Below are 15,384 nucleotides of genomic sequence, written 5' to 3' on the forward strand. Positions count from 1 at the left end.
GGTGGCTCAGTCGGTTGAGTGTCTGACTTCAGCTCAGGTCACGATCTTGCGGTCCGTGAGTTCGAGCCCCGCGTCAGGCTCTGGGCTGATGGCTCAGAGCTCAGAGCCTGGAGCCTGCTTCCGATTCTGTGTCTCCCTCTCTCTTTGCCCCTCCCCCATTCATGCTCTGTCTCTCTCTGTCTCAAAAATAAAAAATGTTAAAATTAAAAAAAAAAAAAAAAGAAACAGGGGAAGGGTGTTTTAGGAAATCACAGGTCTGCTCGTTCTCGCTTCTGCTGTCCTGGGTGCCCCAGGCGCTGCCTGAGTGGTGGGGGTGGGACCACGTGGTGGTTAGCATGGCCACGCATGGCCACAGCGTGGGCCTGACCACCCACTCCCTGCAGGTGTCCCCAGCATGCAGGACATGCACAGCAGCCCCGGGGATCCTCGCATATCTCTGGGGCCTCAGGCGGCCCCCACCTCAGGTGAGAAGCTCAGTGGAAGCCCCCAACACAGGGCCCTGGAGATGGAGGTTGGGGGGGGGTAGGTGGTTTAGGGGGGCTGGGGAGAGGTAGGTCTGGTGTGGACATAGGTGGAGAGGTGTCCAGGCGGACACCTCATGTGTCTTTTGCTTCCTCTTCTTTCTAGATTCCAGAGGCCAGTGGTGGGCCCGTCAAGAGCAACCCTTGGCCCAAGGAAACCCCACAGGAGCCCAGGGCCTCCACCTGCCCGCCCCAGCCCCCTCTTTTCAGCAATCCCCACACAGACAGTCTGGCTTGGCACCCCACGACTGCAGACTCAGCCCCTATGGGTGCTGTCCTGACGGCCACACTGTATCTCTTGGGCCACAGTGGCAGGGCTGTCCTGGGGCCTCATGTCAGCAGAGCAGGTAGGTGCCTCTTCCTCTTCACCAAGTCAAAGAAGGGAGATGGGCCGGGGGATGGTATCTGATGGGCAGGGCAGTGACTCCGAGCAGAGAGGGGGTGGGGTTTGCAGAGCTCAGGGATGGGACTTCCGAGGTGTTATCTCCCAGCTGCCCTGATTGTGCAGTCCTGGGGACTCTGCTTCCTGTCACTGACCTTCCTAATGTGCAGAGTGGGGGTAAGAATTTCCGCTTTCGCTACCGAAGTCAGCCCGTTGAGGTGTAGCCTGAGGCTCTGGGAAGGCACGTGGGATAGAATTCTAGCTTCCAGATCCAAACCAGGCTACCGGTCTCTCCGGGGCTGGGGCGCTGAGAGCCCAGACTTTGGGGCCAGCAGCCCGGTGGCGATCTATCCGCTGTGTGCTGCGTGATCAGGGCAAGTTATTCCTTTGGTCTTGGCTTCCTCTGTGAGACTGGGAACAGTGACAGCCACAGGCCGGGTTGCCGTGAGGATGGAACCATCCAGGGTGCCTGGCACACGGAAGGCGCTCTGATGTGTTCCCCTTTCCCCTTCCTTCCCATCTTGTGGTTGACAGAGCTGAAACAGGAGGAGGGCTCTGCTCACCCCTCTTCTGCCCCATCCCCCATCTGCTGCGATTTTGTAAAACCTACCCGGGAAGCCAAGATTTGTGCAGGCTTAGTGAATTTTCTCCTCGGTTAGGGGTTTCCGCCTTGGGTAGGAGGTGAGGAACCGTCAGGTATGAGACACGGCCCTGCTTATCGTGTTACTGCTGTGTCCCTGGCTGCCACTGAGTGGTTGGTGGATGTGGCTTGGCATGCAGAATGGTATGCCCCACGTGGAAGGACGCGGTGTCTCCCGTTCGGATCCTCAACTGCTCAGCTCCCAGCGTAGGGAGCCTCAGAGCCCAGTTTCCAGGATGCTGGAAGCTCGGGGGTCCCGTGAGGGTGGGGATCAGGGGTTGGGTGGTGACGAGACCGCTGTGTGATGCTTGTCTAGGTACGGGTGCTGCCCTGATGGGGTGTCTGTGGCTGAGGGGCCCCATCAAGCTGGCTGTGCAGCATCTTACGGCAGTGATAAGACCGGGAGAAGGCCGGTGTCGAGAGCAGTGGCTTCCACAGTAAGTGTCTGGTTCACATGAGTGGGCAGGAGTCCCGCACCTGCTCAGCGCCACTGTGATCCAGATTCTCTGCACTTGGGCTTCAGATACGGGCCTAGGCTGGAGTGGGGGTGTGTGTGTGCAGGGGGGGTTCATCTGACCTTCCCCTGAGGCTGGGGTACTGCATCATGGACCCCTAATTCTGTCCCTCCCTCTTCCTGTCCTCCTTCCCCAGGCAGCCTAGAGTCCCCACCAAGAGCCAGACCTATTCCCAACTTTCCCAGTCTGGGTTTCCTCCGCAGGCTCCCAAGGCCCACCAGCCCCAGGCTCAGCAGAAGGAGCCCAGTGAGTGCCAGGGCTCCCGGTTTGGCTGTTGCTATGATAATGTGGCCTCTGCTGCTGGTCCTCTTGGGGAAGGCTGTGTGGGCCAGCCCGGCTATGGTGAGTGGATGCCCCTTCATCCTTCCTGGTGAGTAGGCTGTGGTCCCGCTTTGCCCCCCTTAACCACCACAGAGCCCCACCCAGATCTTCCTACCAGCTCAGTTATTCATTCATTTCTTTGACAAATATTTACTGATCACCTGCTAGGTGCCAGGTCAGAGAACAGTGCCATATTGTTCTTGTTTCCAACAGTTTGCATTTGAAACCATCTGACTGCTTGTGGGAGTTGGGGAGAATTGTAGGCAGGGCGCCCACAGACAAGGAAGGCTTGTCCTGCCCCGCCCCCACCATGGGGGCTCAGCCCCTTCCACAGGCAGAGATAGTATAGGGTGTTCAGAGCCCGGATGGACAGGGATGTCCCCACCCTGCCTGGGATGAGTCCTAGAGGGAGGTCATTGAGACTGGAGCATGGGATATGTGGGTGGCACTGGCAGGGACCCTCATGGGGACCTCAAAAGCCAGATGGGCTGGTGGTCAGAGTCTGCAGGAGGCTGGTCCCTGGATGGGACCCCCGCAGGGGCCAGCCGCAGTCACATCTGTGTCTGTAGAGAGGCAGAGCAGGGCTGTGCTGGGAAGGTAGGCCGTTAGAACAGGCTGGCTGGGGGCTGGAGGCGGGTTCAGAGGCTGGGCCTCTTCACAGATGTCCCTGCGAGCTGAGGGCTGGGTTCTTATCTCGAGCTAAGTACATCAAAGCCAAGCTCAGTGCGTGTGTGTGCTCTAGGGACCTGGGTCAGGCATGGGGAGGGGCTTGAGGGAGCCAGTCCAGGTTGCTCATGGCCCTGACCTTCTGGAGTGCTCTAGTTCTGTGGGTGGAGGTGGACGGGCTGATCCCGGAGGCTGCTGGTGATCCCAGCCCAGGTAGGTCTGGGCAGTGAGCAGACCGTCCCCAGGGCCAGGTCAGGGGCCCAGACAGGGGTGTAGACCTGCTCCGTGAACTTGGGAAGAGCCTGGCTCCCACGTCTGAGGCTGAGGGGGCGGTGGGCACTTCTTGGCAGGGCTCTGCTGGGGCAGTATCTGCAGCCTGATGACCTGCCCCCTCCCTGCCCCCTCCCTGCCCCCTCAGCCTACCCTGTGCGGTGCCTGCTGCCCAGTGCCCATGGCTCCTGCACAGACTGGGCCGCACGCTGGTACTTCGTCCCCTCCGTGGGCCAGTGTAACCGCTTCTGGTATGGCGGGTGCCATGGCAACGGCAATAACTTTGCCTCCGAAGAGGAGTGCGTGAGCAGCTGCCGGGGACGTCAACAGGAGCCCCCCAGACCTGAGCCTGGGGCCTCTGGCCAGAGCACCCATAGAGACGGTGGTGGCAGCGGTCCTGGAGGCCAGCAAGAGGCCGGCGGGCACAGGACGGGGGCCACAGTCCAGACGAGGCCCTTGCCTTCTGGTGGCCTCTGGTGGCGAGACCGAGAGCCTGGGCCTGGAGAGGAGGGCCACGCCCAGGCCTTTGGAGAGAGGCCCCTGGGCCAGGAGCTTGGGCCCAGTGCCCCTGGACTGGGCGGAGATGCCGGGAGGCCAGCGGCGCCCTCCCACAGCTCTTCCTACAGGTGAGGCCTACCTTCCCCAGGCCGGGAGCTGTGCCCATTGGAGCCCAAACCCTGAGGTTCGCAGATCCTCCCGCCCCATCCCTAACCTCAAATCCTCCAATGGTCTTGCCTGGGGGGCCTTTGCCAATAGATGGTGGGTGCCTGGGTCTGATCTTGCCAGGACGCCCCGGGGCCTGTCTAGTTGGAAAAGCTTGCAGGTTTTGTGACCTTTGGCAACTCATCCAACTTCTCCAAGCCTCAGTTTCTTGACCTGCAAAATGGTGATATTCTCTCTTAGATTTAGTATGGGTTCCACAGTCTTGGGACTGTGTCCTATTAATGAGACTTTTGGGGAGAATAGAAACAAATAAGTAAAACCTGAAATTCCAAAGGGATCAAGCAGTGGTTTAGTTCAACACGGGAATCTGGTGTGAGCTCTCTCTCCCGACCTCTCCACGCCCTGGGCTCTGTACCTCCCTTGCTGCTGTTGCAGGACCAGGTTGAGGTAGCTACGTCCAAGGGCATGGTGGGGAGCTGGGGTGGGGGTGGAGTGAATTCCTGAGGCCACGGGCTTCTAGAGCTGGGCCTCCCAGGGGACCCTGTGACCCCAAAGGTGCCTGAGACAGGATGGGCACTGAGCTCTCTGTGGTGGGACACTGACGGAGGGGGAGTCCCTGGCCCTGGCGCTTGTGTTGTTAGTGCAGATTCTCACCCCCACTTCCCAGGATCAGCTTGGCAGGCTCGGAGCCAGCCCTGGTGCAGGCGGCCCTGGGGCACTTAGTGCGCCTCTTCTGTCAAGACGACACCTCCCTGGAGCCCCATGCCAGGTGGCAGAAAGATGGGCGGCCCATCTCCTCTGACAGGTGATCTCCCCTGGGATGGGAGGGTGCAGGCAGGGTTACGGTAGGAGCACTCTGGTAGGAGCACTGGGGCCTGAGGGGGGCCTGGGCTCACTGTCCTCCTCATTCAGGCACAAGCTGCAGCCCGATGGCTCCCTGGTCATCAGTCCCCTGCGGGCAGAGGACACTGGCACCTACAGCTGTGGCAGCAGCAGGCCAGGCCGTGACTCTCAGAAGATCCAGCTTCGTGTCACAGGTCTCTGTCCCCACCCCACGCCCAGCGGAACAGGTCTCCGTCCCCATCCCACACCCAGAGGATTGTCATGGCCCCAGGTGGGAGGTGCTGGCTGGGAGGGCCTGAGCCAGGGTGCTCCCACGCTGGAGGGGCCCCTTCTGCTGGCAGGGACCACGTGCTCCAGTTGGGCTGAGGTGGATGTCTTCCCCCTTGTGACCCTCATTTTTCCACACGTCCCTGGCCAGCCTCGTGGCCCTTCCTTCCTTCCACTGCATTCCCCCCACAGCTCACCCCTTCTCCTGGCCTCATGACAGGGGGTGACGTGGCCGTGCTGTCTGAGGCTGAGCCAAGGCACTTCCCTCAGACCAGGGACCCAGCCCAGGGCCACAGTCCTCGGGAGTCCAGCCTAGTGGGGAACGCGGGGGGCCTGGGGGCTGTCTCCTCCTTGCAGATTCGGCCCACGACCAGGTAACAGTGCAGCATCGCCATTCTGCTCTCAGCCTACCCCACTGGAGGGCCAGGGCCGATGGGGGTCCCAGTGGTGAAAGGAAGGGAGAGTGGGTGGGGTCACAGGGCTTTGCCGGGTAAGGACTAGGGAGGTGGAAAGGGAGCCCTCTTCCCTTCCCCAAACAGTTGAGACTGGCCCATGGCCCAGGGCACAGGAGCTGAGGGAAGGGAAGCAGAGCAGGAGCTGGAGAGCCTGAGATGGCCTTGATGGGAGTTTGTAGAGGGGTTGCAGAGGGCTGGATGGGCCCAAGTCAAAGTGCCTTGTGCAGGGCAGATGTGCAGGATCTCAAAGCAGATGTGCAGGGCGGGGAGCAGAGTTGAGATTCTTGGGTGGTAGTTGGGGATGGGGAAAGCGAGAAAGCTGGAGGTGGCTTTTAGACTGCCCCGGGTAGCTATTGGTGATGTCCTGACCAGCACAGAGCAGCTTTCTTAGGAAGCTGAATGTGGCTGGAGAGGGAGAAGGGGGTCAGATGCTTGTGCAGACAGAGTCCCTCTCATGGCTGTGGGGTGCTTGTTCTGCAGGCTGCTTCTGGACAGGAACCAGCCTAGGGTGGTGGACGCCCATCCAGGTCAGCGGATCTGGTTGACTTGTCGTGCTGAGGGCTTCCCACCCCCAGTCATTGAGTGGCAAAGAGATGGGCAGCCCCTCTCCTCCCCCAGGTTTGTTCAGCTCCTCTCTTCCCCTTCCTGTCCCGCCTTTAGCCCCTGACCCTGTGCAGGCCTCAGGGGAGGGAGCTGCCAGGTGCCATCTCTGGTCAGTCCTGAGCAGGACTCCAGGGGCTCTTGAGAGAGGATACCGCTGGGGGTAGGGCTCCTTGGGCAGACCAACATTTGGGTTTCTGGGTCTTTCCACTGTGGTTAGTGGACAGAAGTAACAGGCTAGCTAAGGAGAGGTGATGGCTGAGGGACAAAATGGAGGAATGGAGGCAGACCCATTTCTGGCTGTAACCATAACAGCATGAGCGTGTATCGTGCCCATTAGGAGTATGAGGCTTGTTCTCTATCATACAGTCTTCAGGAGAGCCATGTGGAGGTAGGTGCTATTTTATCCCCATTTTACACACAGGAGTTTAACACGCCATACAGCTCCTAAGTGGCAGAACCGAGATTTGAGTCTACAGAATGAGCACAGCAAGAACTAGAAACCCAAACCAGAATTATTTTGTATTTGGAGATTGGAAATGGTTTATTGCCAGGCTTAAAAGTCAGGTACCTTCAGGTAAACGAGAGAGCTCAGCATCTGGAGGACCTCAGGGCCTAAGGTTAGATGGCCCTTTGCTCAGACCCCACTGAAAGGGCCACTCAGCCTTTTATGGGGAAAGGAAGACCCTGCCCCACCCCCATTTCTTCCAGCCCCTTGGGGGAGGAGCTACCCGACTGTGCTTTGTCTCTAGACACCAGCTGCAGCCCGATGGCTCTCTGGTCATCAGCCACGTGGCTCTGGAAGATGGCGGCTTCTATGCCTGTGTCGCTTTCAACGGGCAGGACCGAGACCAGAGATGGGTCCAGCTCAGAGTTCTGGGTGAGGTGGCAGTCCTGAGGGTCAGGTGGCACAGGTGGGGCAGGACTGGTGTGGTGGCTGACAATGCCTCCTCCTTGCCCTAGGGGAGCTGGCCATCACAGAACTGCCCTCTACTATGCTGGTGCCAGAGGGTGACACGGCCAGGCTGCTATGCGTGGTGACAGGAGAAAGCGTAAACATCAGGTGGTCCAGGTAAGGCTCTATTCCAGGCAGGCCTGGCCCTCAGAGGCTTGTAGTTTGGAGAAGACGCTCACCTTTCTGCAGCGATACTGCTGTTCCCACTGCCCGCGGCCTTCATTCTTCAACTCCTACCTGCAGGCCTGGTGACAGCACCCCCTTCCCTACACAGCGGGGCCCCACAGGACTGCTCTCTTTCTTTTGGTTGGGCTACACCAGGGTCTCTCAACCTCGGCACTCTTGACATTTCAGACCTGATAACTTTTGGTGGTTGGGGCAGTTCTGTGTATTGTAGGGTGTTCAGCAGCATCCAGGCCACCCACCCACTAGATGCCAGTAGTACTTCCTCCCAAGTCATGACAGTTGACAGTATCCGGAGATGGGGGTAGAGAACCACTGGGTATACTCAGCTGTGGGGACTTCAGTGTCGTTTACACCAGATCAGTTGCTCTTTTATTCGTTCATTCCTTCTTTCAGCAACTTTTTTTTTTGGCCCCCTTCCTCCTTGCAGTGTGTCAGCAATAGCCTAGGCTCTGGGGATCTTGGGGGTAATCCGAGCCCCCCAGATACTCCCCAGGCAGGAGATGGCCCTGTGTCCCCTGAGCTCCAGAGGTTTGCCCTCAGTGCTATCTGTGCACAGAGCGCTGAGGCTGCCTTCTATCTGGGGGAATCAAGGGGTGGCCACGCAGGTGACTTTGGCTGAGCCTTAAAGGCTGAGGAGGGGAAGGATGTTCTTGATCAAGCCTCAGAGGTGAGTACTGGAGAGATGATGTCAGGATGGGAAGGGGCCTGCACGCAGGAGGGAGGCAGGGAGCCTCTGTAGGCTTTTCAGCAGTTATTCTTGGTGCAGGCCTGCCTTGATCAGGTCGGGCCTCTGATTATCCTTTCACGCTTCTGTCTTCAATTTTGCTTCTCCTTGATCTTACCAGCAGCAAACATGCTCAGGAGTCCCCGCTTTCAAAGCATAACATAAAAGATACCCTTCTCTGACCCTGTATTTCCCTGCAGACCCTGGCCTCATCTGGAGTCTCCCCCTCACAGTATGGCTGTTCATACTGGGGGTCTCCACCTGTTCACCCCCTACTCACAGTTCAGTCCTTGCACAGGGGCTCACATCTAACCACCACTCCAGGATACTGACCTGTTCCTAAACGTTCTGGATGTTATCTCAGTCCCCACATGACCTGAGAGGTGTTCTTCTGCTGACCATTTGCACCTCCTGACATGCTCCCTCCTCTTGGCTCCAGGAAACTACTGTCTTCTGGTGTTCTTCCTTCTCTGGCTGCTGCTTCTGTTTTCCTGGCTGGTTTACCTTTTCACACCAATGCCTCGGAGGTGGATGCACCTCAGGGTCTGTCCTTGGTCCTTGGCTTGTCTAACTTCACCTTGGGCAACCTTGTTGACACGTGGTTTCCAGAGCCACCCAGTGCTGATAGACTATCTGGGTCCAGACCTCAAATCCAATGCCTCTTTGTATCTCATGGGCACCCAGAATGCCAAATGGTGGAAAAGAAAACTCATCGTTGACCCGTCCTCCCCGCCCTGGATCTCCCCATGGTGGAGGGGCACCGTCGTTACCCAGCAACCCTGAGTAACCACTGTGGTCCTTCATTTCTCCTCCCTTACCTTGCACATCCTCCCCTTACCCATGTGTGCACTTCTGTAGGAGCCACTTTCCTGCTCTCTGCTTTCAGGCTTGTCCTAGGCCCAGTCATCCAAGGGCAGATACTCTGTCAGTCCTGCTTAGTTCACACTCTTCCATTCCCCCCAGGGTCCAGTCCAAACTCCCATTGAGGCCTTGTCCACTTCCCTCCCTGCTCTGACCATGGCCTCTGCCTTCCAGCTCCCGAGTCCCTTTGCTCTCCCGTTGGCTGGCCAGCTGCTCCTCCTCATTCTCAAGTTGGGTCTCAGCTCTGTCTTCCTCAGGGAGGGTGCCCCTAAACACCTACCCCAGTACCCTCAAGGCAGGGAGCACTTACGTCGCTTGCCCAGCACAGGGCCCGGCACCACACAGCTGCTGGAAAGACTGTTGTTGATAAAAAGTGAGAGTGGGGCTTCCCTTGTGGGTAAGAGGCAAATTCATGGTAACTTAGACCAGTGTGCTCAGTTGGGGTGAGTTCCCTCTACTTTTGAGTCATTTTGCTCCGATAGTGTTCTTTTTGGCACCTGGCCCATCTCTTTCTTGAAGTGAGGGTCCTCTGTCCACAGTGATTACCTCCTCCCTTTGTCTCTGGGCTCTGGGGCGCTGGGAGTGGCAGCATGGCCTCCTAGGGCCTCAAGACCAGAGGCCGTGGACGGTTCTCCCAGTGTCCTGTCCCCTTCAGGAATGGGCTGCCGGTGCGGGCCGACGGGCATCGAGTCTACCAGTCCCCAGATGGCACACTGCTGATCCACAACCTGCAGCCCAGAGACGAGGGCTCCTACACGTGCAGTGCCTACCGTGGAAGCCAGGCAGTCAGCCGCAGCACGGAGGTGAAGGTGGGCCCGCCGGGTAAGAGGCCCACCCCAGGGACTCACTTGTTCCCAAAAGCCGCCTTTGTGCTGCACAGGTCTGAGTGACTCTAGTCTGAGTCCTGGCTCACTCTGCCGGTTCCTGGTAGTGTCACCTGTGGCAAGGGGCTCTCCTGAGCCTCCCTCTTCTCACATATACAGAGGGCTATTCCACCACCTGAGAGGGCTGCGGCGAGGTGAGGGAAATAATGCAGATGATGGGCATCTGGTAATAGCTTAATAGATGACGTTAAATATCGTTTAGACTTACTGATCTTGAGAAGTAGCATATGTAATACTTAAGGCAGACCATTAAGTCTGTCCATTCTAATTAGGGTGGCAAAAAGTGGTCCTATGATTGAGAAGTGCCTTCATGGCCCTTTGACCATATAACTCAGAAAGGGAAGGGCAAGTATTAGTATCGTCATCTTACAAATGAGACAGATATCCAGAGACCTTACGTGATGTTTCCACAAGTCACACGGCAAATTAGTGGCCAAGTTGGGACTACAACCTAGTCCTCATATTTAATTTTCTTTTCCCTAAAGTATCACACCTGTTACTGGGCAGTTTGATATTTTAGTTTTGTATTCTCTAGCTCTTGCTCTGAGTTAATTTCAATAAACCTAAGCACCATATCGCAAAACAATTAGTTCCATACCACTAAGAAAAACATGCTGTTAAAGACACAGTGCTAAGAGACCATCAATTCAGATGCAGTCTAATTTGAGAGGTGTTAATTTGGAGATGCACTTATTTTCACACTTTGAGAAGATGGATTCATAAGAGCCCTATATTCAAATAAGCCAGAAGAAGGGGGCAGAGGAGGCTCTGCCCTGTGCCCAGCCTGCCCTTCCACGTGTCCTTGGTCTGGGTTCATGGATTGCCTGGACAGCAGGGCAGTGCCCCAGGCCGAGCCACCAGTTCTCAGGAGGCCTCCAGCAGGCTTGGGGGAAAGGTGCCAGGGCCTTTCCTGTCCGCCTGGACGTTCACAGCAATCAGGGCTGCAGCACTGCACCAAGAGTGTTGTTTTAGCAAGGGCTGTCAGGCCTGGCTGCCTCCTGTCTGCTACGCCGAAGGTGGGAACTGGCCAGTGCTAGAGGATGAAGGTCTGCGGCAGAAATGCTGCTTAGTGGATCAGACTGACATGTAGGCTTCCAGTTTGTGAGCCCCTTAGGACAGCCACTGGGATTCGAGTCCTTAGGCCCCCAGGTCAGTGCCTGGCATCACTAGGTGCTCAGGCTTGGTGACTGAGTGCATGTGTGCATGAAGGCATTACCTTGGCAAAAACACTGTGCTGCAGGGGCCGCTTCTCATCTCTACTGTGCCCAGCATACTGATCTCTTGTCTACATACCAACCAAACTTACAAGACTCAAGATAAACCAGAATGCGGATTTATGTGAGAAAAAGAGCTGTCAGAGGAGCCAGGTGTTCATGTTTGTGATTAATTGTAGCTCTGTCTACAGGAGAAGCCGAATTATAATCAGAACCTTGTTTGAGGGCAAAGTCTGGTGGGGCTCCTGCTGATGTGTGGTTGTAAGCTGAAATGGTCTGGCATGATGGGCCTCCCGGACAGGACAGGAGCCGTCGGAGTCAGGCTCCTGCCCTCTGCTGGAAGAGCGTTGCTAATCTTAGATATTTTGTGGGCACCTTTCATGCTTAGAAGCGGTCTCTCCTTTGTATTCATTCTGATGAGGCTGCAGACTTCTGCTCTCACCTGTTTATGCTTTTTTGTAGGGTCTCACTGCTTGAGGCTGCCTCATGCCTCACTCAGCCCTATTCATGGTCTGGTGGCATACTGCAATTAATGTTAGCATCAGAGTAGGGGGTCTTGACCTAGTCTTGCTCTGGTGTAAGAGACATACTTCTTTTGAGGACCTCTCAACCTTCTTGCCTAAAAGACTTGCCTAAAACACTGTAAGGATAGAACATAGGGCATCACTCACTTTTTTGAATGAGAGGGAATGAGGCTATGGAACAAAACACAGGTAAGCACTCAAATTTTAGCCACAGTTACTGTGTGCCCAAGGTGCTATTATCATCTCCATTTCAGATGAGGAAACACAGGCAGAGAGCTTAAGTAACTTGCCCAAAGTCACCCAGCTGGGGAGTAGGAGAGCCAGGATTGTGCTCAGGCCTTCTGGCTCCAGAGCTGGTGTGCTTAACCATCATGTGGGACCCCAAACCTCTGGGCCCTGTGATAGGCCCCCGGGCTGCAACTGCTCAGAGAAAGTTGATGCCAGAGTGACAGATTTCTTAGTATACTTAATACTTAAGGCAGACCATTAAGACAGATTTCTTAAGTATTAAGTATATTAAGACAAATGCAAGACAAATGGCTTGCTATTTATGTAAATGTAGGTACAGTTGATGCTTGAGCAACACAGGGATTAGGGGTGCCAATACTCTGTGCAAAAATCTGGGTATAACTTTGACTCTCCAAAAATTTTACTAATAGCCTGTTGATCAAAGCCTTACTGATAACACATATTGTATATGTATTATATAGTGTATTCTTACAACAAAGAGAAATTGTTGAGAAAATCAAAGGAAATACAGTACTGTATACAGTATTTATTAAAAAAAAATGTGGACCCATGCAGTTCAAACCCAAGTTGTTCAAGGGTCATCTGTAGTTCGTATTCTCATTATACTGATATACCAAAAGTCATTCACTACTCAGATACAGTCTGTTAGTTGTATTTTTGGGAGGAAGCAAGGGGAGAGAGAAAGATTAAGCCTATGAGGTCTGACTTTAGGGAAGGTGTCACTCTGGCTTAAGCCAAAAGCCCCTTCCAGAAGGGAAAGGGAAGTTAACTAGGTAAGGCCACTTCAGTCCTATAAGGAAGAAGCAGAATGAAACACAGGGGTTGTTTTTTCAATAGTCCTTTTATTTTTAAAGTAGTCTCCATGCCTAATGTGGGGCTGGAATTCATGACCCCAAGATAGGTAGTTGCGTGCTATACCAACTGAGCCAGCCAGGTGCTTTTTTTTTTTTCTTTTAGATCTCTATGTCCAACGTGGGGCTTGAACTCCTGACCCAGCTATTAAGAGTCACATGCTCCACTGACTGAGCCAGCCAGGTGCCCTTCTCACAAGGATTTTTAAGATACAGAAGCCCCTGGCACATTTGGCGGGGCAGTGGGGGGGGGCTGGCAACCAGCATTTTTGTGCTCGTGCAGTATTAGAGCCATAGTTCACAAGGCTGTTCTAATCACTTTGCCTAATACTTGCTCTCTCTGGGGGGCGGGGGAGTGTGGGAAAATTGGGAAGATGGGGAATGAAGCGACTGAGACGCACTGGGGCTACTGAAGGCACAACACATTAAATCAGCAACGAGAGGACAGCTCTTGCCAACTCAGAATTTTACTTAGGTTGATCCTACTCCCTTCCCAGTCCAGGGGCTAAGGCAGCTGTCATTCAGCTCTTCAGGTCACAATTGCAAGGGTAGGAGTTAACTTCAGGAGATGTTTAATCATCCGGTCAGTCACTATTTGGGAGTCTGCATTGGGCTGAGGTTGCAGGACAACCGGAGGACCACTGCATGCCTAAATGAGGCCCATGGCGGGGGGTGGGGAGGCATTGTAGACACATGTGTTAAAAGGTTCCAGAATAACTGTACTTTTTGGGAATCTGGCAGATCTAGTGTTGCTTTCCTTTAAGGCAAAGAAAGAATAGGCGGGACTTTTCAGCGTACACAGCTTCCTTAACCACTTTCTCTCCCTTATTTTACAGCACTGGCAGCCCAGCCCAGGGACCTCAGCAGGGAGTGTACGGATCAGCCTGAGCTGGCCAACTGTGATTTGATCCTGCAGGCCCAGCTCTGTGGCAATGAGTATTACTCCAGCTTCTGCTGTGCCAGCTGTTCCCGCTTCCAGCCTCACGCTCGGCCTGTCTGGCAGCAGGGATGAAGGCTAGCTCCAGCCCCAGTCCTGAAGCAAGTCTCGGGCTGCTGTCTCTGGCTGGCAAAGGGAGCGATCTTCTAGAGAATGGGCTCTTTCAGCCCCCGACCCCCTGACCCCCCCAGCCCCCCCCACCCCGCAGTGCTGTGCCTCAGCAGCAGATAGCACCTGCCTCGCTTCCGACACTACAGGCAGCGGTCAAGAGGAGTCTGCTTGGATAAGGACACCCTTTACTTTACGGCTTCTGTCTATAATTTCTGTTATACAGGACCAATTCACTGGGTTCTAAAGCAAGCTACCAGGGTTCTCACTTCATTTAAAGCTGGGTGGGGAGGTGTGTAATGGGTTCAAAGTTAACACCTGTCTCACACGGGCACGCTAACTCTTGCTGTGTCAGGCAAGTTTCTTTGCTAGAACTCCATCTCATCTAGTGTCAGACAGTGGTCCATTACTCTAGTCAACCTCCCCCTGCCAGGTAGTGTAGCAACCAGCTTCAACTCGCATCTGTACATACAGTTAATGGCACGTTTGTGAAGCTCTTGCCAAAGTGGAACACGACATGTAAGGCCCAGTACAGGGATGTGGGATGAAGGAGCGGCAGCTGCGTTATTGTGTGAGCATGACAGAATGGGGCCGGGGTGGGGGGGAGCTCCTTACTTTCATCAGAAGCTGGTGCCTGAAGCCCTCCTCCTGAGGCTGACCTGCAGAGCCTGGTGGTGAGGACTGCCTCACACCTGCATCAAGCTGACAGACCTGTTCTGTACAGTGACTAACTGGAGCCTCTCCTCCCCAAGCAGGAATCTGTGAAGCAAAATGTTTGCTTCCAGATACAAATCAGACTATTAAAAACAGGCGGCAGCAGGATAGGGGACCAATGGAGGGGAAGGCAATGTATTAACAATGAAGGGATTTCAGTTGGAAGAAATCCTTCTCCATCCGTCAGAACCTCCGGTTCCTTGCTGCTAAACAAGAGGCCTGGATTCAATGAGCTTCCAGGTCCCTTTCCACTTTAACCTTGTACCCATCCTCCAGTAGACTGGCTGGGCTAAGCCAAGGCTAAGCGACAGGTTCTGGGACACAGGAAAAACAGGCATTATAGGGAAAGCTGACTTTTATTACCAACGCACTGGCTGGAAAAGAGACAAACTGCATCATGGGTGAGTGATACTTCTTCGTCTACCTCTCATTCAGCACAGGAAACATGGGTTAGGGGCAGAGGTATTTTTTTCTTTCCATTTAAAAAAAATACAGAGGAGCATCCCCTTTCATTTATCATGGCTGGTTTTGCTATACAAATTGGAAACTAAGGGCTATTTTCCTGGACTCCCCAATTCCTTATTTGCCAATTGGCAACGTAATTTAGAAGGTAAGTCTGAGGTTAGCTAGCTCTTCTTAGAACTAGTCACAGAAGAGCGGGCCAAGGTTAGGGAAACAATAAAACTCAATCTAGACAAGTGGTTCTCAACCCTCTTCCATACTGGAAGCTTTTTCTTTAAAAAACAAAACAAAAAAACACCCTGACCGGCACCTGGGTGGCTCAGTCAGGTTAAGTATCTGACTTTGGCTCAGGTCATGATTTCACAGTTTGTGAGTTTGAGCCCTTCATCAGGCTCTGTGCTTGACAACTCAGAGCCTGGAGCCTGGTTCAGATTCTGTGTTTCCCTCTCTCTCTCTCTGCCCCTCGCCCACTTGCACTCTCTCAAAAATAAATATATATATAAAAAATACCTGAATGTGGGTCCCCACCTGCTCCCCGACATAAGAATTTTAAAAGCTTCCCAGGTGGTTCT

General features: G+C 54.5%; 1 protein-coding gene across 4 annotated transcripts in view; it reads left to right on the forward strand.

Annotated features, from left to right (window-relative positions):
- Positions 1-15,110, forward strand: part of PAPLN (papilin, proteoglycan like sulfated glycoprotein) — a 35,424-nt gene extending 20,314 nt beyond the window's left edge. For 3 of the 4 annotated variants that reach the window (XM_060617313.3, XM_078448041.2, XM_060617315.3), the window contains 13 exons: positions 384-464; positions 628-868; positions 1,860-1,980; positions 2,262-2,400; positions 3,464-3,941; positions 4,646-4,783; positions 4,891-5,015; positions 5,309-5,462; positions 6,024-6,161; positions 6,896-7,023; positions 7,107-7,215; positions 9,525-9,691; positions 13,428-15,110. In XM_060617313.3, the coding sequence (XP_060473296.3) occupies positions 384-464; positions 628-868; positions 1,860-1,980; positions 2,262-2,400; positions 3,464-3,941; positions 4,646-4,783; positions 4,891-5,015; positions 5,309-5,462; positions 6,024-6,161; positions 6,896-7,023; positions 7,107-7,215; positions 9,525-9,691; positions 13,428-13,603 (2,195 nt within the window). In that variant the 3' untranslated portion in view covers positions 13,604-15,110. Of the gene's footprint in view, positions 1-383; positions 465-627; positions 869-1,859; positions 1,981-2,261; positions 2,401-3,463; positions 3,942-4,645; positions 4,784-4,890; positions 5,016-5,308; positions 5,463-6,023; positions 6,162-6,895; positions 7,024-7,106; positions 7,216-9,524; positions 9,692-13,427 lie in introns of those variants that run through there. The other variant, XR_013556028.2, reaches the window with a different exon arrangement.
- Positions 15,111-15,384: the final 274 nt, after the last annotated feature.

This window comes from Panthera onca, chromosome B3, assembly GCF_046562875.1.
Source record: "Panthera onca isolate mPanOnc1 chromosome B3, mPanOnc1 haplotype 2, whole genome shotgun sequence".
NCBI classification, from domain to species: domain Eukaryota; kingdom Metazoa; phylum Chordata; class Mammalia; order Carnivora; family Felidae; genus Panthera; species Panthera onca.